General features: G+C 36.1%; 2 protein-coding genes across 4 annotated transcripts in view; one reads left to right on the top strand and one right to left on the bottom strand.

Annotated features, from left to right (window-relative positions):
- Raskol (raskol) overlaps nucleotides 1–17,926 on the bottom strand; it is a 168,477-nt gene extending 150,551 nt beyond the window's left edge. For both annotated transcript variants that reach the window (XM_064034776.1, XM_064034777.1), the window contains exons 1-2: nucleotides 17,768–17,926; nucleotides 17,046–17,259 (exon numbers count right to left, since the gene is read on the bottom strand). In XM_064034776.1, coding sequence (XP_063890846.1) covers nucleotides 17,046–17,115 — 70 coding nt within the window. In that variant the 5' untranslated portion in view covers nucleotides 17,116–17,259; nucleotides 17,768–17,926. The remainder of the gene's footprint in view (nucleotides 1–17,045; nucleotides 17,260–17,767) is intronic.
- A 497-nt stretch (nucleotides 17,927–18,423) lies between these two features.
- Nucleotides 18,424–25,678, top strand: LOC110374444 (protein ROP). Of its 2 annotated transcripts, none has more exons than XM_021332149.3 (15): nucleotides 18,424–18,516; nucleotides 19,347–19,487; nucleotides 19,667–19,822; nucleotides 20,238–20,341; nucleotides 20,593–20,741; nucleotides 21,021–21,081; nucleotides 21,389–21,543; nucleotides 21,947–22,095; nucleotides 22,522–22,676; nucleotides 22,941–23,021; nucleotides 23,166–23,333; nucleotides 23,534–23,623; nucleotides 23,709–23,806; nucleotides 23,881–23,963; nucleotides 24,119–25,678. In XM_021332149.3, exons 1-15 carry the CDS (start codon nucleotides 18,489–18,491, stop codon nucleotides 24,250–24,252), a joined length of 1,752 nt encoding a protein of 583 aa, XP_021187824.1. In that variant the 5' UTR covers nucleotides 18,424–18,488; the 3' UTR covers nucleotides 24,253–25,678. The 2 variants fall into 2 exon arrangements, with proteins under 2 accessions (XP_021187824.1, XP_021187823.1); XM_021332148.3 differs by lacking the exon at nucleotides 20,238–20,341 and adding an exon at nucleotides 19,991–20,094.
- The last annotated feature ends 673 nt before the right edge of the window (nucleotides 25,679–26,351 follow it).

Here is a 26,351-nt window from a genome sequence, read left to right as displayed (position 1 = left end):
AAGAGCTTCTCAGGTTAAATGTTCTCTGTGGTTATAATTTATTGGGCAGGTCTAGATCGAACACTGTCTACAAAAGACCATGATCGTTACCCTTGGCATAAGATAAAGTGGTATGACTAGAAAGAATGCCAAATATTTCAAATCTACAAAGGTTTTTTGACCAATTTATTAAAGAAGTACCACTACCTAACCCCTAATATGATTAATCGAACTTATTAAGTACAGTTTGAATTAGTTTTCAGTAATAACCATAATACTTGCCTACGGCTTATTAAATGTATCCACTCAATTGTTAACTTGACAATGAAGGTCAATTCCACAAATCCTGCTACAGCCAGACACAACAAGGCTTTACCATTAGCAAATTACATCGCAGCCAGAAATATGCGAACCTACCTACGTGAGCTTTGTCATACAATGATGTGTATGCATGAGTTCAAATAACAGGTGGCTAAACTTAAGCCAAAACATGCTCATTGGCCGCGGTTAGTATGCGCAACCGTTACGATGAGGTCACTGTTAGGGCCAGGCCACAACAGTGCGTTGCGGCGTCGCATCGCAAAAACAACATTGCACAGCTATGCGATTAATATGATATGCGTCGTTGATTTTTGCGATGCGACGCCGCAACGCACTGTTGTGGCCTGGCCCTTAGAGCTGTCCCACACGTCCGGCGGAGTATCGCAGCGGCAGGACATACCGCGTCCTTCCTCACCCATCCGTCACGAGCACCAGTTTTGCGAACTTCGCGTACCTACATACATCACTCAATCTCAGAATGTACCGTTGTCATATCTGTACTAATATTATAAAGTTGAAGAGTGTGTTTGTTTGCTTAAACAGGCTAATCTCAGGAACGACGACGTCTGATTGGAAAAATCTTTGTTAGATAGCCCATTTATCGAGGAAGGCTATAGACTACTTTTTATCCGGGTTCGTGCAGAAGTTTCCACGGGATGCAGGTGAAGCCGCTGGCACAAGTTAGTTTAATACGCCATTGCCATCGTGACGTTCTTGTGAGCACATCCATTAGAGCTTGCGATTTTTGAACACTCTTTGTTCATTGATCTGGGTAATGCTCGTTGAATAGTTAGGTCATTATTCTCGGAAAATGTTGAGCGTCTAACATCGGGTACATTGTTCGAAGTATCTTCACATGTCGATAACATAAAACAAGAACGTACCAAACACGTGGTATGAGACGGGTTCTAAGATTTAATAATCGATTAGTTTGCTTCGATTCGAATCGATTGCCGAATATTCCATCTCGCTATTATTCAACAGACAAATCGTCCTTTGCATATAACGAATGAACAATAATATAAGGACTATTGCATCCTTTGTGTGCGTCGCGTAATAAACCGTTTTGAATACATAAACACTGCCTCTATTCAAATTAGTGTGAAGCAGCCTTTGATGACCCCGAGCCTCGAGCGGACGTTTCGACTTTTGCGGTATGGCACCTAAACACTAAGTCATTATAAAAATAAAAAGGCAGAGTATCCGTGAATATTTTTCCATAAATTAGCAGGTACAGCCATTATGTCGTTGAGCAAATATCGCCAATTTATAAAGTCCTTAGCGAGCTTTTTTTTTATTTTACCATTGATTTATACTTACCTACCTCGATGTATACTGTGTAAAGATTGTGTAGAAAATATTGTTTTTTTTTATATCGCTATGTAGGTAAGTTGCTGTTTCAGAATCCAAAGGTATGATTATATACTTAGATGCAGTTGAAGAAATGAAAATCTGAAAGTTTAAGACTTTCTCTGTTCTGTTTGGGTCTATCAAATTACATAACATCTTTATTCTTTCATTCATAGAAAGAAAGTAACGATAAAAATCCTAAAGCCTAATCTCGTTCGAAAGTACAAGTGAACTTAAACATGACAACCATCTAAAGTTCTTAAATTAAACAACATATCAATAACCCTATGCAATTATCACCTACGTTTACGACGCAAGAAGTAAGCTCGTAAATGTAAGGTTTATTAACATATTAACTATAAATTATAAGTCTATTATTATTATTATATGCTATCGAGCAACACATTCATAATGCTTCGCCTCATTTATTTTTATTTTTAGCGATACACACGGAAGTCGAATGCAAGACTATTCAACAGATTGCGTTACAAAGCGCTTTTGCTATGTGGAACACTGGGCATTTTCCGATAGTTTCACAAAAACTCGACGGGTTGGGCTGTTATTGGAGCATTTCAATACATAATGGTAATGAAATTGCGCAAACTGCAAGTCACAGTATGTTGGCCTAATTAATTTGATAAAAGGCATTTTTTACCGTATACATTTTCAATAGAAAATCATGTTAACATTAGATTTCGTGTGCAGAAATTATAATTAAAAAGGGTTATTTTGCTGTTTCAGTCATTTATCGTCCCGCATACCTACCTACCTGCAAGAAAATCGTTAATTAGCGTGGGTAATATGTTAAACGTAATCATTTTTTGTTCCTCAAACAATAACGATGCATTGACCCTTAATTTATGAACTGTTTACTAAAAAAAAAAAAAAATTATAACTTTTCCACTTAGTTGTTAAAGAGCATTGTATTTGGACTTAAGTCGCCTGTACCAGGAAAATGACACCGCATACAAGTTCTCGTCAACCGTGAAGGCGAAACACAACTTATTACGAAACCATAAAGGAATTTATATTTGCAATATAACTTATTTATTAAAAAAAGGAAGGAAGTATCGGTTTAATAAAGTAAATAACCAGAAGAAATAACATCAGCCACCCACGAATCGTAAAAGGAAAAAAAGTCGAGAAATGTAGGAGCATTGCATAAAATTTGAATTTTCATTTGATGAAAATGGTACAACCCGGGAGGGATGAGCGAAGGGGAGGTATCCGGCTATCCCTCCGGAGAGAAATTACGTTACACGCTAGGCTGGACACTGCTGCCTGCACTCAGCGATTAACCGGAACGACGCAGATTAAGCCCTTAGTAAGCCTATTCCAATATCGTCTGCCACGTAAATTGAAATAGCGCCAGAGTTTCGACCTTTTGCGAAGGTTATGTTTAGTACGCTAATAGGTTTACTTTACCTACCTTCATTTACTAACGCCCACTGCAATTCGTCTGCTATTTGTCTTTGTCGAGTGTCAGAGAAACATCTTTAAGTTGCCCAGAAATGCACCTATCATCAATCTACAATGCATCTCTATAAAGCACCATCAATCTTTGCGAGTGAACGATGCAGCTAACAGTCATCTGAATATTTTATCAATAAAGTGCTCCTAATTATTTTATTTAACATAGGTACCGAGTTTTAGTAGTCCGCCTACAGTTTAAAACTGAAAATATGCAAATCCCAGCAGGCGGACGAAAATCACGAACACTGTTTAAATACGATAAATTGAATGAAGTAAGAATCAACAAATACAGGGCCGAGCAAATATTGACAATGGTATTTTAAATATGATGAGTGTATTTGACAAATAGATTTTTTGTTTTTTAAATTGGTTTTACACCAATTTTTGTTTTTAAGGAATTTCGTAGCCGCGTAGCCGCTGCGTGCTACGAAATCAACACATGCAAAAAATGTTTTCTTTTATTTAGATTAAAGGATATCCGTAAAGACGTTCAGACTTTGACTTATTTAAGTAGATTAGTTAGTATGCAAGCCGCTAGTCGTTTGCCATTCAGTCCTCGCGTCCATATTGAGTAGTCAATGCTGACGCAGCGGTTTATTTACAATCCAGTCCACTGACTTTGAGTTGCATTTCAATATCCGTGTCAAGGGCTCAGTGGGACGACATTATTGTTATAAGCCCAACATTATACGTTTATAAATCGCGCATTTTATTGCTTCATCTATTTTATTGTGAAGTTATTGCGAAATCAATAGCGCAAGGTCGGTAACCCCTCGCCATGGAACTTGTTTATGATTTTACGCAAAAGTTTACGACAAAATGTCTCAAGACCGTTAATACATTCTTAAATCGATGTGAAGTAAATGTCAACGCGTTCAACACCCAGTTGTTGAATGAGTTATTCGATTTCTATTACATATCATTAAATTCTACGTTTGTAGCTCCAAGAATTTCTAATGCTGGATGTGTTAGGGTTTCAATCATTGCAGATTCGTGCATATGAGAAATAAATACGTATGAATTCATTAACATAGAATTCAGGTACTTTCGCAAAATTATTTTACTGAAATTACATAGGTACATTAATATTAATACGTTTACGTTCAATTTGCAGCCCCAATGGATGCAATGGAATACACAACGAGGAAGTAAACCGAAGCCACACGAAGCTCATTATAAATTATGGGTTCCGTAATAAAACTCATCCGTTCAATTCTTTTGATCATCGTAACGTTCAAAATGAATATGACTTTTCCTGTATACCCAGATTTATTTGATTGACACTTTTAATATTACAAAATACAATTGTAATTATGTTTTATTGCCAGAATACCCAAAGGCAATTACGATTAAATACTCATAAAGGGTTTAAAATGTTGTGTGCGAATCTGGCATTCCCATTAACACTTTGAACAGCGGCAATAAACTCCCCATTGCAAATCACACAATAGCAGTGACACCTTATCAGTAATGAGCACGTCATTATTGTGGGGAAGTTAATTCTTGTAAAAATAAATATATCATTGGAGGCAGACACGCGTGCAACACGGCGGCGGGTGAGGGTTGTGTCGTTGTGTCTACATCGGTGACTGTCAATATTCGCGGGAAGCGGCGTTGTCATGGCAACGAGGGAGAGCTTCCTACATGACGGTCGCTGCCCCCTGCACAATGCGTCGCCGAGGGTCGGAGGGCGAGAAGCGAAAGAGGCCTGTTGTCTGGGATTTATGCAAGGGCGTCCCCCGTGACGTGCTGCAAAGAACCCAGAGGAGGACTTTAATGACGTCTAAAATATTCACAGAAGGACGATGTCATGCTATGCAGCGAGTAAAATCATGTTATTAATAACTACAAAGCTGTCTCGAAGGGTTCATAAATCTAGTTTTTTAAGTAATAATTATGACAATTATACAACAAGAATTCTAATATACATTATTTTATTTATAGATTTTCCTGGCATGGAAAACGTGGGAAATTCTCAAAAGTTGAACAATTATTTAAACTTAGCTATTCTAATTCCCTTTCCTATAGCGTGACATACACAATAACAACAGTAAAATTCCCGTTATCTTCGGCTAATCATTTTCGAATGCTACATGCATGCAGGCGGACGGAATTACTTATGTAGGCAAGAATGTTTTTATTTTCAAGCATTAAGTATATATATCTACAAAGCAAAATTCAGTGCCCATTATACGGACTTAATGTTACGAAAACTAGCTTATATGTACTGGAGGTAAAACTTCATAATTACCGTCATAAGGTCAGTCACATATTCGCCCACGGCGCATTATGAACCCATGTCACGAAACATTTTAGACATTTCTACATCGTACGTTGAAATAAAACGGACATTATGAATGGAAATTACGTTCACTACATTGTGACGTATACTTAATTGTTATAATTGTACGAGAACCGAAGGGCGGTGTAATTGTGAGGCAAATGTGAAATTAATATCAGTTTGCTGCGGCCAGCCTCCCACGCAGATGAAGACGCATAGTGTCATCATGATGCGTTCTCATAGTAACACGAGATTGTGTTCTAACAACAATAGTCTCGCTTGACCGCATCACCGGCATCCATCTACTCGACGTCGGTGAAAAACGTACAAATGTCTGTCCGACGTTGTCAGATTTGTTTAGATTATGAGTAAAAAATAAAGCTGAATCTAATAAGTAACAGTATTATCGAAGTGGTCCAGCCGGATTAGATTCGCTGGTCAACAAACTATCGAAATAACATTTTTATACTTGCAAACTCTTTTCGATCCGCGTGTCTGATGCGTGTCTAGTGGCATTCGTGAATAAATTATTTTACCTGTGCCTAACAAATGAATGTGCTAGATATAATGTTGAAATTGCAATTAAAGCTTAAATAATACACGAAACCATTTTCAATAAATTATTAATTATCTGCAAACCGCGCAGCTGGAATTATCGGAATTGCGGACTGAAAACGGAAATGTGAAATGTGGCCACTTTGTATCGGAATATCGTTGACAACACAAAGCACTTGTATACCTTTAAACCTATAATAATGAATTTACGATCGTTAAACTTTTAATATGATTAATGTGTAGTGTAATGCCCATTGTTTTTTCTTTCTATTAACAACTAGAACCAACTTGCAGTTTAGACATTTGGTATCATGCTAGCTTGCTACTGTCAGGTTGTCAATAGCCTAAAACTGGTTTACAACGTTTACGCAAGTGCGTGGGAGGATAAGATAGACGTGGTTAGCTGTTTACACTATCAACTCAGATCCAAATACCTCCTTAGCGCCGACAGACGACACGGTCAAACGATAATCAATTTCACATAATTTACGCTTTCCAGTCAATTCTTAGCTAACAATATTTATAAGTAAGCAATTATAAATCTAAAACATTATCTTTTTATGTTATAATTTTATAGTTTATACGAGCATAACATTTACAATCAATTTTATCTAGCGGATCTGGTACAGGTTTGTAATTAAATTATGAAAGAGCTACGTAACATGGTTATATAATGTCTGTGCATTTTTTTAGTAAAGTATTTACTACGAAAGTGACTCGAAGAAATGTAGTAGGAAAGGAAAGTAGGACTTAACTAAAAAAAAAAGGTTGGGAAAGCTCGGGTGTTGTACAGGGTTCGTAAATCTTTAAGTATACTTACTAACCAAGACGATTAATTAATTATTGTTAATGAAACAAATCAAGGGGTATACTCGCACCTAAAATGAGACTCAAAAGGGGGTAACATAGCTTGCGTTGGCGCATTTTCATGAATCCAACTGAACCAAATGAAATTAACTGTATACCTATATGATAATAACAACAAATTATGAATTTTAAAATAGGTGTGAACGAAACACGATATTGAAACTAGTGTCACGAAGTCACGTTGTGTTGATCAACACACGAATTCATTCGTATCGATTACTGCACATTGAGCTTTGAAATAGATCTCTAGGTTTATAGAAATTGGAAACCTTTAGAATAAGTAGATTAACTGTAAATGTAATAAAATCTTTTGGGAAAATAGCCTAAGCCTATGATCTATATCAAACAGCCAAAGACTGTATCTGTACTGCCAAAAATCTCAGTTTAACTTGCCGTACGCATTGTGATCGGTCCATTCTTCATTGGCCTTCCATATCTCCATCAAATAAATCAAACTCACACAGTCCACTACTCGATAAGAGTAAGTACTTATCGACAAGTATAGATTCGTGACCCCACGCTTTCTTTCTATGAACTGCACCTTTGACCTTCTCCGCAAACAATATTACCACGGAGGACAGAAGACTAGCGGAGGTGCCCTAAAGCAGGTAGGTCACGCGCCTTCAGGTAGGTCAAATACGTCACGACTACGTCACGGCAGGCGTGGCTGGACACCGCCCATATACAGTCCTTCACATCTAACTGACATCTTGTCATAGTTGTATTTTTACCACAATTTCAATAGATTTTATTTGTAACGCGATTAAAACGATGAAATGCGCTATCATTAATTGTAGAAATTGCTCAGGATCCAAACTCAAACATACCATAGGATAACATTTCACGTGTAATTAATAGTTTAACTTTAGAACATATTTTTTGCTAGAGACATCTGTCGTCGAATAGCTGCATTTCTAGAACCTCTAAGTGAATTTATATTATTTTCGTATGAATCTTGAATCAATGTAATTATTGGTACCAATTTTTGCCTTAAAAAGCAGCTTCATTTTTCCTTGCATCCTACAAGTTTTTTAATAGATTATTTACAAACCAGAACATATGATATATTATCATGAAAATTTAAAATTATAAAAACACCATCTTTCGGTAAGTAGTCGACTTACGTATATTTGAAGTAAAATTATGTTCATAAAGACATCAAGACAGAGACCCGTTACAAAATTAAGTGCTACCAGACATCGAAAATTCAATCACCCATAAAAAAGGTCTTATATAAAAAAGCTGCAATTATCTTTAAAGTAATCATAACTCTAACTATGTATTTCTTTTAGTAACCAGTCAGCGTCGTTGTGATCAGTTACATGCAATAAGATCTAAGACTACATTTTATAAAAACAGTATTTTTGCAATGGCTCCAAAAATTTATAACAAATATAAGATGTGACGAAAATTAGCGTAGATTTATTTATATTCATCATCAGTAATGTTTTACATAGGTATATCTCTCTTGTCGTACGTACTTTTTGAATGTACCGTTACTTAGAGCAATATCCGACTCACATAAAGTCTGCTATTTAGTGGATACGCCGTTATGATACAGTTGTGAAAACTCTAATTTGATAAACACTGTCCCTATAATTTTAATTCCCATTTTTCTTGGTGAATTTCGTAATATGGCAACATCGAAAATAACAACAGTCATCGCAGCACGGTTCTAGAACAAATAGAACGAATTTTCGTGCTTGTGATGCCATAGTGGCTAGTAGATGAACTAACACAATGACATAAGTTGATACTGAAATTACACCATGGGGGTATTTTAGACCCGTGGTGAATAAAAATAATTTTTGATCGAGTCTCCGATTAATGATTCCTAGTAGAATTATACCTATTTCATTTCTGGGGGAGTAAATAAATTGTTGTGGGGCAAGTTCTGTGCACAAAATAATACTTATATAACAATTAATTTTCTAACTTTTTTATCTCTCTCTTTTTCTTCGTTCATTTCAAATGAATGCTTCTTCAAACTTTCTAATTCAATTACTATTTTTAAAGAATTATTGATTTTGAGTATTTACTTTAATTTTGTGTATGCCACTAGTGGTCGATGTTAGTTTAGGGTTAGATTTTAATTATCCTATGCCACGCTAGATGGATTTACAAAAAATGGGTGGTTTCCCATAAAAGGCGTATAAGGGTGTAGCACGGGTGGAGCCAGTAACGTTCCTCGTCCCCCGCTCACCCGAATTTTGGCGCGCTGCTTTGTTAAGAGATTTTAAGTTAGGGCACCTCCGCTAGTCTTTTCTCCTCCGTGAATATTACGTAACATGCACGTACGGAAATTTCTCCATTGCAATATCTACAACATACGTCATACAAGGGCAGATAATACGTTACTCGTGGCAACATAAAAATTCTTTACAAAACTGCAGTTTACGAAATCGTTGGCACGAAAAACAGTCGGTTTCGACGTCCAACGAAGAAATAAAACTTGTCGCACGCCTTATCGTGATTGAAAGTGTGAAAGTAAAAATATATCAAGAGACGCCACGACCACCAGTCTACCACGAGTTTGTTGCGTTTTCACGACAGCTTTTATAAACATGTTTTGTTTGAGTACAGAATTACGAATCTGTGATGTCATAAATAATTTATGTCCGCAAGTAATTTGAATTAATTTGGTTCGCTTTGTTTTGCACCTGTTTGAATATAAAGCAATTTTAAAGCCTATAAACCACTGACCGCTTTAAAGTGATTTAGAGAAATTCATAAATTAAATGACTACAAATTGAAAAACATATTTTACAATCATATTTTAATTACATAATGATGACAGTTTTGTTGGAATAACCGATAAAAGTTAATGCAAATGCCGATATTTGTAAACACCAATTTAATCTGCACCTGCTTACTGAATCACAATAAATAATGATGTAAGTCAAAAATGGTGTCCTGATAATCTTAATTTACAATTTGTGTTCCACCTGCGTCAGTTCCGGATTACAGAAACAGCTTTAAATGGATTTAAGAATAAAGAATTTTAATAACGTTTTCTTTTTCTCTGAAAATCTAAGCCCTGTCTTCCAGCACAATTCAAGAATTTCCGGATCTTTTGGTAGGGGCAAAATAAATTAGGAAGGCACTATCTTATTCTACGAAAAGTTGATAGAAAGAGTTGTTCAATATTCCTTGCCAAGACTGACGATATCATCGCTTGACGCTCAATGTCCATTTGACACGTAAAATCAGAATTAGAAACGGGTTGTCACACTAAAGTATCTGACTGCCTGGCCGCCGACCCCGGTCCAGTTCTCTTGATAAGCTGTGACCGTGGGAGGATACTCCATGACCTCTCTATTCCACTAATTGAATGATAGACCAGTAATTCTAGTTGCCATTATCATTAATACGGCTGGATTCATACTTTTCTTGGGCGTTCTATTTTTCTTAATGGCGTTCTATTTACGCTCCAGTTACAGACTCTTGACAATGCGACGAGGACCAATCAGTGCTCGAGCCAGCCGAGTTTAGTCGTTGTATTTTTCAGACTGAAGTTTCAATTCTTTTATATTGTATCCTAACAATATAAAAAGTATGACTCTTTTGTCTGTGCATATTTTATGAGAACATTCTTTATTAATTTCTGATCATAATTCCATAATCCTGATGAATAGATACAACCTGCTAATAAAGACCTACTTTACCACAATCTACGGGCATGCATTCACAATGTCTATAAATGCACCGACACTATCTTGTAAGTCATTTGATTTGAACACTTAAGGCTTAAACCTCTTGCTAACAGGTATTTAAAGTGAATGAGGATTAGAAAAGCCAATAATAACGGTTTGTTTACTCAGCTTGACTTGGTATTACCAGGAATTGCCGGTTTGCGCAACACTTGTGTTCGTAGGTGATGCAACTCGGGTGTGGACACAGATGAACTGTCCTTTTGGCGTGCCCAAACATGAGACATAACCAAGCCCTAAATACACCTTTAAAATAACTTACATTACGTAGAACGTCATTTGTCAACCTGCTTTCTCAATGAGAAAACATACTTTCATATAAGTGGTAGGATACAAGTAGTTTTGCTATGGGCCTGGGTTACATAGACTTCTCTTGGCATAAGTACGAGTACAGCACATAAATCACAACTGGCTGCAATTTATCGATAAACATAAATTGCAAAAGTTTTACCTACTTGAACAGTCACTCAATCAATTGCAACTTGTTCTTTTAAGACCTTCATATCGTGCTGGCACAGACCCAAGCAGTAACTTCATCAGTGATGCTAAGGAGAATCAATTTAGTTGGGATTCCGATAGCGTGATCGGCTAAGCCGAGTTAGCAGTGATTTATACCCAAAACTCCAGAGGGCCCCTTCAAACGTCGCCGTGGGGCGGATAGTAATTACCCTGCGATACGAGTAGACCCCACTCCAGAACATTCATTAGATTGTTACCACTCACCCTGCGAAGGCCTACGAAATTACCAAGTTTCGGGGAAAAACTGCTACAAAGCAATTGTTTAATTATGGGCCTTTTAGGAGCAGTACAACAATTAGAGGCAAATAAAATTCGGAATGACACGCATGAGAATTTAGAAGCTGACACAATATTTACAACTTTCTAATGCAAACAAAGCCGAGCAATTAGCAAAACGGAGTGATCATTAGTTAATTGTGTCGTAAACTGTGTGAAAATACACTAAAGGCGAAAAATTCTTCAGTTTATTTTATTTTTATTTTACGTGACTTTGGCTGTAGAAAGTTGGACGTTACAATTTCACGAGATAAAGATGTCGTTTTGGAAAATAAAACAATGGATCTGGTTAGAGTGAAGTCACCAGAAGCATGAGGAGCGAGGCACCTCGAGGCAAGCCGATATGCCTACGTTATGCGAGAGTTTACTTTCTACCGAATGTCATTCGCAGGCGCGGCACGTGCTCGGTCTCTATCCGAAGCAGTATTAAAATAACGGAGCTTTGCTCGTCACTGAGGACGTCTTACTTGTCGCCAACAGGACGGAACTGCCATATTGTTGTCGTTGACCAATATGTAGCCGTGCGTATTACCGATATCGGCTCATTTAATTTAATTCATAATAAAGATTATTATCATCATTTGCATGTATTAATTCCAAAAGGCATTGATTGTTATCATCGATTCGTTATGATACGATAACCATTGATATGGTCAGCTTATAAAGTTACTCATCCGATCTTGTCAAAACCAGACATTAGGTAGACGTCTAGGTAATCCAAGATAAATACAGCCTTGCAACAGACATTTATCAGATAAAATGATCTTTTTCTCACGCTTAAAAGCTAATGACCGCAAATTATTTTATCAAACGGTATATTTAGTTTACAGCTTAGTTTAGTCAGAATTTTAGGTTCACAACCTTCGCCGCATACCTTTAAGTAACAATTGTTTATTTATTCTTCGCTTCTGCGCAGAATTATCCGTCGCCAATATATGAGGTTTTCTTATTTAAATACTCATAGATTTCTACGTCTAATTAAATAAACAAACAATAGCAGTATGTTTGTGAATACGAGAGCCTGGTCTATACTTCTGTCATGTAGAAATGAACCTCTGAAAAACATAATACCTAATGCTAGTAGTCGTTTTCAAATTTTCAGCGTGGTCGTTGAACTTGCAGCTGAATTTTTCAATGCCTTCTTGGGTCATTGTTATAAAGCATAATCGTGGAAGGCGAATGCGACGAATAAAACATTCCAAATGGAAACTAGTACCTACGATGATTGCTTCCGGATATCAAGCGTGGTAGAACTGCGCCGAACCTAAATTAAATTGTTTTGGGTCTTTAATATTTGGACTATGAAACCTTCAGTAGGCTTTATGCTGTATAGGTACTTCTAGATGGGTTAATAAACAAACACGCTCTGAAGGGCACGGTATGACATCACTCCTGCCAAATTCGTGTTTCAACATTATACGGCGTGACTGAATAGGTTCGTAATAGGCATTAATTTGATTAAGGCACAGCTACTTTGTTATTATGTGACTATAAAAACTGACAATCTGTAACGTACGTACCTAGTCCTACGTCATCTAACAAGAGCATAATATCCTACTTAATTTCGCCGTGTAATCTATTCTTCCACATCTATTCGTCTGTACTGATGAAATTAGATTTGAAGCTATATGATGTAAATAATCGAAAAATCGGAGCAAAACCAATTCAAATAGATTAGAGCGATGATCAAATCAAGGTGAATGGTCCTCGCATCCGCATCCGTGTCCAGACGTAAAGTGATTGATTGTACCTCGTCTAGTTAAACAAAGCTATGAAAACAACTATACGTTTAAGTCAACAATTGATGAATACTAGTAAATATAACTGAGAAGTCATCACAACCACAATGTATCTAGGTATGTTATGTGCATTTAATGAAGTATTACCTACATGAAGTATGAGTAATAATACCAGAGAGCCAAGTTACAACGAAACGTGTGGTTATTGAATCTTACACTAGTATTGCGGTAAGGATCAAAATACCAACTCTTGAGTACCTAACAATTTGCGCGTAGCCGCGTAGCGCGTAGCACCCATTTTTGAAACACATTTCCACACTACATTATATCCTCGTAGAACCTGTATAATAGACTACTTAATACAATTTATTGTACACAATGATCCCTACTAATCTGATTAATGTTTTAATGTCAAAATGCGTGTTAGTTTGTCCTTCGAACACGCAGCAAAGCGTAACGTGTTTCAATTATTTTTAAATGAAGCCTTGAAGTGCCCAATGAAGCCATTCAGATATCTAGGATTTGGAGACTTTAATGCTACAGACTAAAGATAATCTTTTTATCCAGAATACTCTTGTTGCAATATAGGTAACCACATACGTAGATCTACCTGTTTAGATCTCAAATATAAACATTATGTTATGACATCACGCAATATAGGCAGATCAATCAGTTGGTCAATAACTGCAAAACAAAGGGACAAGTTGGCTTGGATTTGAATAAATTACATTCAGACCTAGGTACATAGGTACTCTTCCTGTAGCAGGTGTCAATAGATAAATAATAATAATAGATTAATGACGTACTTACCTACCTCACTTCTCGCAATGTTTACTCAATTGAATGATAAATTAAGTCTGACTGGACATCCTTCTCACTGTTTTCTCAAAAGATAATTAAGTCTAACTGGACATCAAGAAACTATACATATATTTGCATATTTCGTCAAATATGTTAAAACAAGCCTCGTAGACTTGTAGACGGACTTCTAGACGATTTTTTACTATGATTGTACAAATGTATCTTGTGTAGCGGTGCGTAAGCGTAAAAATAACGATGAATTGACCATTCCATTAGCATATTACTGAATAATGTATATAATTCGGTACTCAGTATTGTAATGATGTAAGAAAATATGCAATAATGATCCACTTCGCTACACATACATACCTATCACTAGATGAGCACTGGGCCGTGTAATGCATTATTTGTTCGAATTAACAGGATTTTAGGTGAAATATATTCGGTCTAATGAATAAACCTGAGCCTTAGCTGTCCTAACTGCAATAGAAGAACTAATATTTTTTAACCAATAAAGTTTAAAAAATAATTGCAACATTTAGAATTAATACCTCTTTTCTGAACAAAGACTAAGTCCATAGATTAAAAAGTAATGGTTAAATAAATTAAAAGTCAATAACAAGGTACATATTTTGCAAAAAGAAGCATTATTCCGCTTTTAAGTATACTTCTAAGCTACTTATCCCATTTTTTCCTTGTTCTGGTTCGCGCTAATCATTCTCACGGATACCACAGACCCTTAATTGAGGCTAGAAAGTGAGTCAATTGGTCCCAGCCTGATGGACCGAAACTCGATAGAAACCACAGACGTCGTATAGTTTTCACTGCAAGTGGGCCATACGCGAACGACCTGATACTCTCTTGACGATAAGGTCCGTCATTGTATTAATTACTCTAGTGGTTATATTATTCTAGTTTTATAGTACGCACGTCACAATGGACGGTAGTAAATACTAACTTGTCAACTGCGGACGAGAGACGTTAACCTTTTAATAACGAAAGATAGGTGATAATTGCTTAACTGGATATTGATATAGTATGCGTAAATGTCATCAAGCTAATATTAGGGGTTAAAGTATGAAATTGCCGTTTTATTCTAGTAGGTTTTTGAATTGCCATAGAGTCTTCATGGTTTGAGGTTTTCGAATGGAACTTTTTTCACGTGGTTTCTGTGATGTTCTTCTTTTAAAAAATGTGAAACATTTGATTATCGATGTTCAATTGTTTTTGTTATTCAACTTAAACAAGAAAGATGGATACTGCGAAAATTTGAGTAATTTTTGAATATGAGTTCCGACGCGGGATTGAACGGCAGAAACAGCCCGCAATATCAATGCTGCATTTGAAGAGGTGTCTGCTAAAGAACGCGCCGTGCGATTTTGGATTAAACGCTTTCGTGGTGGAAACTTCGACTTGAAGAACGAGCCATGAGAAAGACCGCCTGACAGGTGATTAACGAGAAATTAAGAGAGACGGTGAACGCCGATCCTAGTCAAACTACCCAGATACCCAGCCGAACACCGAATAATGTTGAAAAAATTAGCAGTAAAACAGCCACGACTCATGAATCGACCTTCACCGCTATTGCTCCATGACAACGCGAGGCCTCATACAGCAAAATAAACCGTTTTAACTCTTCAGGAACTGCAGTTGGAAACTATTCGTCTTCCTCCATATTCGCCAGACCTTGCTCTAACGGACGACCATTTTTTTTTGTGATTTGGACAATTATCTACGTCACAAGAAGTTTCTTCCCAGGAGGCAGAACAAAATTCTTTCACACTGTTTGTGCAGTCTAGATCCTCAGAGTTCTATCGTAAAGGCATAAATGACCTTCTTATTAGATGACCGCAATGTATAGATAATAATGGCAACTATTTTGATTAAATAAGTTTGTTAAAAATTTAAAAAAAATACAATTTAGGTTTTCAGTACAAATCGGCAATTTCATACTTTAACCCCTATTATTAGCATTTCATTTTCTATAAACGTGAAGACTTTATTTCTACAAACTTACGAAGCAATGTCAACCTCAAATAGAAAGGTAATTTCGGAAAGCCAAGTTGTAACATCGAAAACATTTTGATTGACACAAGAATGACTAGACGTGGCAAAAACCATTGTTTGAACAGTAGCATTGCAATATTACAGAGTCGACTTTCTACGTGAATATTTCTTTACTGGTAATTAGGGAAACAATATTCATACAATGCTCTTACATTGCGCTTAAACACGTCACCAGTTCCAGTAACACTCATATCAATTAAGATCATTTAATTTTCAGCACTTACTCGATCTCCGATGATCAGAATGACTAAGCTCAGCGCACGTGGTCCAATTTAGGTCTTAAACAATTACTAGTGGTTCGCGTCAAGTCAATATACATAATTGCCGGATGACGGCGACATGCTGTGGGACGCCCAACACCCACTGTTGAGCAATACGACAATTAAACACAATCACAACATCTCGGCCACAAATCAAAATCAATTCACGCAACGCTCGTTGCTATTAGTCATCTAGAAAACGTTTTCATTGACAAATTCAGACCTCTTTAGAACGTTTGTAATTATGAAAAAATGGATTAAACTACGTCAAGCGTTTTGAGGATTTCTGGCTGTATATAAATGCAATTATTTTATTTTTTTCTACATGCGCAATATTTTTCGCTCGCGAATTCTAACTTTAATGTTAGTTAACTCACTAGTAAAATAGATCTTGCATTACAAAACATTTCAAATTAAGCCAAAGTTAGTTCTAAACTATTGTAAAATTACAATTATTTTTGACATTTGCATTTAAATTACCTACTTAAAAAGTTTCAACTTATTCACATCTGCAATACATAACAATGCCTTAAAAATGCAATCAGAATTTCGACATACGTAAAGAATTTCATAAAATCTAACTATTTTATTTACATTAATTACAGCAAAAATTCGACTGCGCATACGACACAGGTGTAGTTGGCAAAACACGCGACCTTTATTACTCACTTGCATACATGATACATGTCACTGATTGAGCACTTACGCAAAGCGCCCCAAATAACTTGCGAATAATTTCACGGTAAAAATAGCAAGCGTAACTGAACGTAAACTTTATACACATTACAAGATACATTGTAGTAAGTACTATAGTGACATATTACTACTGTAGTAAAGTAGTACTCACCACATCGGTCGAGCCAGCCCTCAGCGCGGCAGGGGTACGAGATCACCACCAGCATATCATCACTCCGCATCTTGCACACAATCACTTGGCAATAACAAACACTTGTAAAAGTCCCGCGGCCGATGCATACATCGCTTTACATTTCACTGATACGAGTGTAGCTGATCAAGCGCTTCAAGCACTGGACTCCTCGGCTACACAACACTTTCACCAGCTGCCGATAAAAAGAGAACTATGTTAATCATTGGAAATAGCAACGGTACAATAAGATAAAAATATCTGAAATGCTCTATCTTCAGCAATGCACATTCGAAATCTATTTTGTTCAGTGCGTGCTGCGGTTTTTATTTTTAGTGGATTCGAAAAATTCTCGATGCTGCTACTTGCGCCATTTTCTAATGCTACTATAATAGATATTATTTCTTGAAATATTTTCTTACTAGAACCTTTTTAAAATATCAAAACAGATTCTGTCAGGAATAAATAAAGTTTACAATCGGTGCTCAAACGTTTTTCTAGAAATTCACACTGAAGTAAACAGGAATTACCCGCAACTGATTTCAGTCTCCAATAAACTTTTCTTCCCAAAACTTACTTTTCCATCGTTACATTTTGAAACTGCGGGTACTTGATAACATTATTTTCGGCAACATTCTAATTATTTACAAAATTATATCATTTGTAAAACTAGCCATTTTTCTATTAAAAAATAATATATTTACCTTGACTTCATATATATTTCGCACCCTAAATATGAGATGGTATAAAAAATTTACGCGCACGTGATAATTACACTAAATCGTAACCATCAACACATCCACATCCAACAACACCACACAAAAAACTGAAATTGCCATTTCTATTCTATTTTCCGCTCTGTTCTTCGGTGGAAGAATATAACAGCAATATAGTGCTGTCTCTATCACTTCTTTATTGACCCGCCTCCTTATCATTTATGTTATCAAAATGCGCGCGCATACAAAGTTGGCAAGAATATCCTTTTGGAAAATTATACACTTTTTCAATAAATAAAAAAAATTAAATTAATGTGCTTTTTTACATTCTTCTCCCACTTTAATTAGTAATTCATTACAACAGTATGAACGTAAAACCAATGATGAAAAGTAAAACAATATTCAAAATTATTTGACATTTTGTAGGTCAGACTGAGCCATAGACATTTCTTTGTTTCATATTTGATATTTTAAGTGGCTATAATAAATTATAAGCAATAAACCAATGCTTTTCTTATTTCCAAAAATACAGTTGCGCATTTATCTCATCTAAAGACTTGTAACATGTTTAATTTCACGCTATAATATTAAATTAACATTCGAATTCAAGCTTAAGGCTGTTTTTTGTTTCGTGCAACAAGGCTATCAAATCCTCGACATTTTCGATTCGACAGTTCCCGCAATACTCTAGTTTAGTCTACGGTTCAAGATGGCTCTCAAAGCACTTGTCGGGCAAAGTGAGTTAAAAAATATATATTTTTACATGTATTTCGTCGGTTTTATTAGGCTAATTTTATCTGACTTTGTAGATAAAATATGGATGTATATGATTTTGTGAATTTTTTTGCTTATTTATCGAGTTTGATATGATTTCATTATATCAACAGTTATCAACTTATCGGTGACTAATAGTAATTTGTATGTGTTTTTGGTTGAACTATTTTGATATTTTTATCAGGATTTGCCTTGGTGTATAATAAACAGCCAACATTTTTATAGTACTGCACCGTTACAGAGTTAACGTCATGTAAACAATGGGTTTCGATATCTTCTTTGGGACATGTTAAAATTAAAAGGAAATCTGTTGCAATTGTGTTGCAAATCTCAGATTTCACGTAGATTCATCTGTTACAATGCTATAAGGCCGAAAATTGTTACGTGAAGAGCAAGAAACGCTCGGCACATATTATTGATTTTCTTGTGTCACTTGAGCTAGGGGGTGGGGTGCTACATACGTCACAAAGCGGCTGCGAATCATCAATGTTTTTACCTACTTTTTGTTCATCTAGTCTGATGCAATTAAGATAATGAGTCATTTTGGCAAAAAACTTCTATTTACCCACAGAAATCATATGCAAAATATGCTTTATTTTGCCATGTACCTATTGCAATTTTGTGGAAAGAGGCCTTTACTAAACTTAGGGTTTTCTTATATGAAGCTTCTCTTAAAAAAAAAAGATTTTACTACACAGCTCTGGCTTGTATGTAGGTTATTATAAACAAGGGCTTTATAGCTGCTACTTAACAAAAATAAAATACATTTCAAACTTGCACTTTTCTTGTACAGAGATTATGAATGAGGTGATCCGGTATCGGTCAAAAGGAAAGGATAAAATAGAATGGCGTGTCTTGGTGGTGGACCAGCTCTCCATGCGCATGGTGTCCGCATGCTGCAAGATGCATGACATCTCTGCTGAGGGCATTACCTGTAAGTATTCTTTTGTAATCATACAATAGTCCAAGGATTTAAAAAATCAAAAAATTTTGCTCAAAAAATGAATATAAATTACAGTAGAAACTATGGAAAAAATTGAATTCCACACATTAAATAATCCCACTGCATCTCATGCCTATATCTAGGATAACATTTTTATTTAAATATTACAGTGGTGGAAGACATTCATAAGAAGAGGGAGCCGCTATGTACGATGGATGGCATCTACCTCATCACTCCATCTGAGAAGTCTGTGCATGCTCTCATCAATGACTTCTCTGTGGGCAACCGCATCATGTACCGTGCTGCCCATGTGTTCTTCACCGAAGGTATGACAAGATGCCTTGTCTTCTATCATTTGTTAAAGAATCCTGTATAACTTGCCGTAGAGTTACGAATTTATATTTTATTAGTAAATTAAAAGAATACTGTAAATCCCTGCTACAGCTCTTTTAGTGCTTGATTTTTTATTTGCAATTTTATTTTTATGTTTACAGCCTGTCCTGATGTTCGCTTTGATGAATTATCACGTAGTCCTGTAGCTAAATATATCAAAACATTAAAGGAAATCAACATAGCATTTATTCCATATGAACAGCAGGTTTGTTACATTTTGTGTATTTCTCAAAAGGGAGAACTCGTTAACTGGAATAGAGCATACAGTCTATGGTTTCTATTTTGGTTACATTGAGTTCAACCTTTTTACTAAAAACCTAATGCTTGTTACACGCTGCCACTAATTAGTATGCCCTGAGGAACTGTTCAATGAACTCTGCAAGTCATCAGCAGCAAGGAAAATTAAAACTTTGAAGGAAATCAACATTGCTTTCTTACCTTATGAAAGCCAGGTCAGTAAGGAATCTTACCCTAGTAGAGATAAAAAATGCAACAAATAATCTGAGGACCTCCTTTTTAACCAGTCTTCAAATACGTCCTGTTAACTGCTTGACAAGGAATAAATAATGAGACAATCATTACTGTTACATTACAGTACAAAATTAAATATACTGAATTAGATATAGTTGCTTAATACCATTTTAAGTTATCCACATATCTGAATCATAATATCTATTTATGTATGTATACTAAAACACCACAGGTATTCTCCCTGGATTCGCCTGAGACCTTCCAGTGCATGTACAACCCGGCGCTCGCGCAGACTCGCAACGCTAACATGGAGCGCATCGCCGAACAGATTGCGACGCTCTGTGCTACTCTCGGCGAATACCCTTCTGTGCGATACCGCAGGTAGGCTATGACGTCACTTATGTGATACCATTATTATAATAATGAATCACCTAATTAATGGGATTTATCTGTACAAATATGGGGTGACTGGTAATTAGTAACCAGATTTGATTACTTGTTTGTAAGAATCATAAAGGCGCCGGAACTACAGAACCGATTTGAATAATTCTTTCACTGATAGGAAGCTAAACTGAATATGTATGTGTTATCTGGTCACGGGAAGAAGTTTCCCCAGTCCCACCACGTAGAACAGCTGATGATAAAATAATTGTGTTACAGTGACTGGGAACGCAACGTTGAACTCGCCCAGCTGATCCAGCAGAAATTGGATGCTTACAAGGTAATGTTTCTCAATTTCAAGAAGCAATAATATTATTCCAGACTAAGAAGAAGTTTATATCTCATACCCTATGGTCAATGCCAATACAATTCGCCGCCTGTAATCACAGTTCAAATATAAACAACATATTTTTGGTGGTTAAAAACAAACATAATTATTTATGAAAAATATATTATGGGTGCAAGTTAACTCGCGCATGTACCGAAGCAAAATACTTACCTGCGTGCTCTTGTCACTTGCGCATGTTAACTTGCTCCAGCTAAATGCAACGTGTAGACGCGCCCTAATAACCCACTTTGTATTGTAGGCCGACGAGCCGACCATGGGCGAGGGTCCCGAGAAGGCTCGCTCCCAGCTACTGGTGATCGACCGCGGCTTCGACTGCGTGTCACCGTTGCTACACGAACTGACGCTGCAAGCTATGGCTTACGATCTCTTGCCTATCGAAAATGATGTCTACAAGTAAGTACATAAAGTCCATATTAAAATGCACCCAAAGTAAAGGATGGATACCTCAATTAATGATTTTTAATGTCAATTGGCTTAACTTGCTACAAACGGGAAGTCTAGCAAAGACATTTGATGATCCAAACTATCATTGACCCAGCTAGTTATATTTATCCTACTATCCTACTAATATTATAAACGTGAATGTTTGTGAGAATGTATGGATGTATATTTGTTATTCTTACACGCAAAAACAGCTAGACCAATTTGGTTGAAATTTGCTATGTAGATAGGTGATATCTTGGATTACACACACATACACATAGACTACTTTTTACCAACACAACACACGGGCGAAGCCGCGAGCGGAAGTTAGTATCTATATAAATATTTAATTAATTTTCGAATGTTTCTCCAGATACGACTCGTCAGGCAACATGAAGGAGGTGTTATTGGATGAAAACGACGAACTGTGGGTGGAATTGCGGCATCAACACATTGCCGTCGTATCGACATCTGTGACTAAGAACTTGAAGAAGTTTACCGAGTCAAAGCGCATGGGTGGAGGTAAGATACGAAATTGTACTTCATTTCAACAATAACATATAAAACAATAAACTTGATACAAAAAAAAAAAAACTAATTTCATTTTCTACAATGTCAATATACATCAGAAGCTTTTACGTAAAACGTCTTTTTACTTCGCGAACACCGAGACGTTCCCGAGATTCCGACATTACGGACTTTTCGTGAATGTATCCAGGCGGTATCGAAATATAAGACAATCACGTCAAAATACAAACAATAGCAGTTATCACTAATCTAGAGATAAAGTATGTATATAAACATATACAATCTTACCAAACAAATTGTCTCCAGAAGTGATTGATTTTTATCAGGACTTGATCCAAAACAGCCCCCTATCTACCTACTCCGATATATAGATAAATAAATAAAATCTAAAAGTTCTCATAATTTTTTCATAACGACCAGGCGACAAGCAGTCCATGCGCGATCTATCGCAGATGATCAAGAAAATGCCTCAGTATCAGAAGGAGTTGTCCAAGTACGCAACACATCTGCGTCTGGCTGAAGACTGCATGAAGTCGTACCAGGGTTACGTTGACAAGCTCTGCAAGGTCGAACAGGTGAGATTGAACAACAGGAGAATGATGATTGATACTTATAGAGAGGAGGACAGGAGCGCAGTGGAAAGCAATTTTATAAGACACATGAAATTCAACTCTAATATTATTGCTTGCGCTTCAAAAAAAGTTCAATATAGGTAGTTAAAGTTGATTTTCGAGTGCCGCTCTTTTCAATCTGCGTAGGCCCTATGTCGTCTAGATAAACTGAATTGCGTATATTTACTGTTTAAAGCATACATTAATGGAGCTATATTTTTGTTTCAGGACCTGGCTATGGGCACTGATGCTGAAGGTGAGAAGATCAAAGATCACATGAGGAGCATTGTACCTGTACTGCTTGACCAGGTATGCTTCATAAAGAATATCTCAACTAAAAACACTTGAAAATCACACTGTGTGAAACGTGATTTTTTAATAAATAATAGATTACCAAGAAGACAGAACACCATTCTAGAATATTTAAAAATATAAATCTTTTTTATTTAACAGGCAGTCATCAACTTCAACAAGATGCGGATCATCGCACTGTACATAATGTCAAAGAACGGCATTTCGGAAGAAAACTTGAACAAGCTTGTGACACATGCTCAGTTGGAGCCTTCAGACAAACAGACACTGCTGAACCTTGCTAATCTCGGCCTCAATGTGGTGGTTGATGTAAGTTCCATTTTCAAATGGATTTTTAGTTGGCAACCTTTTAATTGAAGCATCCATGGACAACAAAGAGGTTTCATATTTACTATTCTGAATAAAACCTTCACTAAACCATGTACCGATAAAAATTACTACAAAATAATAACTATTAAATTAGTAGGTCCTTGTTGATTATTATAATAATTATTTTGCTTGTTTCACAGGGCAACAGGAAGAAACAGTATCAAGTACCTAGGAAGGAGAGGATCACAGAGCAAACATACCAAATGTCAAGATGGACTCCTGTCATCAAGGTAAGTTACCTTTCAATCACTCACGCCACAAAGGCCATTCCTAACTTCATATGAATTAAATATATTTTATTTTGTATGCTCCCAGGATATCATGGAAGACGCCATTGAAGATAAGCTTGATCAGCGCCACTTCCCATTCTTGGCTGGACGCGCGCAAACTTCAGGATACCAAGCACCCACTAGGTAAACCTCTAACAAATAACTGGCATAATGTTAATATTGGATGTGCTATAATTAACTTTTTATTTTTTTAACAGTGTGCGCTATGGACACTGGCACAAGGATAAGGCTCAGCAAACCATCAAGAATGTGCCTCGTCTGATTGTCTTCGTTGTTGGAGGTAAACATTTATAACTATATTTTTGAGTTGGTATTTGAGGCAAAAGTTCTCAGTTTCTGTTTGACAAAAGATTTACTAGCTCTCTCACTCTCGTATTTACCATCCGTTTTAATAAATACAGCGTAATAACCAATTTTTTTTTTCACTGTTTTCAGGCGTCTGTTTCTCTGAGATCCGCTGCGCGTATGAGGTGACTGCTGCGCTAAAGAACTGGGAAGTGATCATTGGCTCTTCGCACATACTCACTCCCGACAATTTCCTGTCCGACCTCAGCTCTCTAACCGCCTAAACCCATCCCGACGAAATTGCTACCGACACATATGAAACTTAGAAAGTTATTGCCTAAACTTGTTTTCAGTTGTTGAAGTAACAATTAGCAAATCATACATGTTGAAATATACGTGGATTGTATGTATTCGTTACATAAACCTAGCATGGCGTAGCCACCAGTACTATTTATTGTGATATGAGCATATTGTAATTTTATGCAATTAATGGCTAATCTTAATTTATTATAAGGGCTACATTAACTTTATTTACTGCTTTTACTTAGCATCTCGTTCTGACACGTCAGAAAAGTTATTTTCGAATACAAATCTTGTGTACTATAATAACTTAGTATTTTAAATAATGTAAGATCAAAGAAATTGCTTTCTAATTATGTTTTAACTTTCTATTACGTTTTGTTGTACAACAGAATGATCAAAATGTTTATTAATATTGTTGACATTAATTTCTTAAATTTTAAATCAATAACAGAATTATTAGTTTGTAAGTCTGATTGTATTATTTTATTGTTATTAGGAATGTTAAACTTTTCAAGGCATGGGTTTGCGAACTATTTAATATAGACTGATTCAGACCACATGCTATTGTTAAATTATGGTACATAAAAATTTCTATGGAGGTAATGATTGAAATGGAGTATAGACATAGTTTCAAACTAAAATTGTCTTCTAAATTATAGTAAGGTACTTACAACGTCTTTTATCGTGTGTGTTACTAGATGTGAAACTCGCTTCCGAAAACCATTGTGCAGTTAATTTAATGCCAAATGCTAGAATCTTAACGAGTATTAACCCTAGATATAATTTGTTGGCAGGATGCGATTGTTGTTAAACCTTGCACGTTCAGTAGTCCTGTTCATCGCACTACTGTCGATGTCGCATGTTGCTTTGTCGACGCACCTGAGGTAGTTCGCGACACATTTTATATATACTTTATCTATGAACTCTGCGTGTTTAAAATATCTAGAATTGTCTGTTACGTTTACATTCCAAACTTCTCTATATTGTGTAGTTGTTAGACAGTCTTACAAGTAACTCGTGAAATATTGATTTAGTATTTACCTCTTTAACATTTTCTGAAGTAAGTTAGGTACGTTTGACGTATTGGTGATTTACAATGTATTCATAAGATAACTTGTAGTAAAGGTCTAGATAGGGGTTCATGTTTGAATGTCATAATATCTATCGTTGAGTCGATATAGTTCATTGTTCTTGTAAAGCAATACAAATATATCCCCGATATCATCTGGCCACTGTAGCCTTAATTAACAATGATACATTTATCAATTTGCATGAATTGTGTGTTTAAGACGGATTGTGCAATTATGTAGGGAATGTTCGTATTAATAGCCAGTCTAATCATAAATTTAAATATCAGTATTTAACTGTTAACAATTTCATTAAATTATTTAATCATCAATAATAAAATGTTTTATTAAGGTCATTTACACCTCTTGGGATTTAATCCAAACATGATCAAAAGAAATGTCGTGTACACTATCGTTTCTTTTCCTACGCGCCTCAAAGATAATGTTAGCAAATCACAACGGGTCCCGAAGGCCAAAAGCGACCCGGGCCTTAGAGATTGTTTGAAATATGAAACACGTTCAGTATCCATGTCACCCTTGGCAGTGGGCTCATTGCTTCAGGAGGAAAATGGATGAATTATAGGTACAGTAAATGCTGATCCTACTCAGAACTCCCCCTAAGGGTATGTTCAAGAACCTCACTTATCCTACACCACAGACGAAAACAAACTGCTAACAGAATCGTATAAAAGCTGTCTGCAAGCGGTCTAGAAATTAAATAAAGGAACCTTTAACCCAATCCTACTACATAATTAATTGGAAAACAAAAGATGTATGGGTGTACCTAATTAATACATAGGCATATGTATAGTTATCGTAATAGTTGAATAACACATCATGTGACTAAAAAGCGAGAGCATCGAATCATCCTTAGGTTATCGCTTGTGTTGTCTAAAGATTCAAACTAAAGTTAAATGATGAGGGGACAAGGAACTTGTTTGGGTACTGATAAAACGGATTACTAGGAAAGTTATTAATTTAATAACTTATCAGTCCTAATTAAAAGTTATATA

The sequence above is a fragment of the Helicoverpa armigera genome, chromosome 5 (assembly GCF_030705265.1).
Source record: "Helicoverpa armigera isolate CAAS_96S chromosome 5, ASM3070526v1, whole genome shotgun sequence".
Classification (NCBI taxonomy): domain Eukaryota; kingdom Metazoa; phylum Arthropoda; class Insecta; order Lepidoptera; family Noctuidae; genus Helicoverpa; species Helicoverpa armigera.
The sequence above is the reverse complement of the archived record's forward strand: the minus strand, read 5'-3'. Positions and strand labels throughout refer to the sequence as shown.

Coding starts and splice junctions, on each gene's coding strand:
- LOC110374444 (XM_021332149.3), top strand. CDS start 18,489: ATGGCTCTCAAAGCACTTGTCGGGCAAA. Junction 20,342..20,592: donor TCTTACCTTATGAAAGCCAG/GTCAGTAAGGAA, acceptor AAAACACCACAG/GTATTCTCCCTGGATTCGCC. Junction 23,807..23,880: donor GGATACCAAGCACCCACTAG/GTAAACCTCTAA, acceptor TTTTTTTAACAG/TGTGCGCTATGGACACTGGC.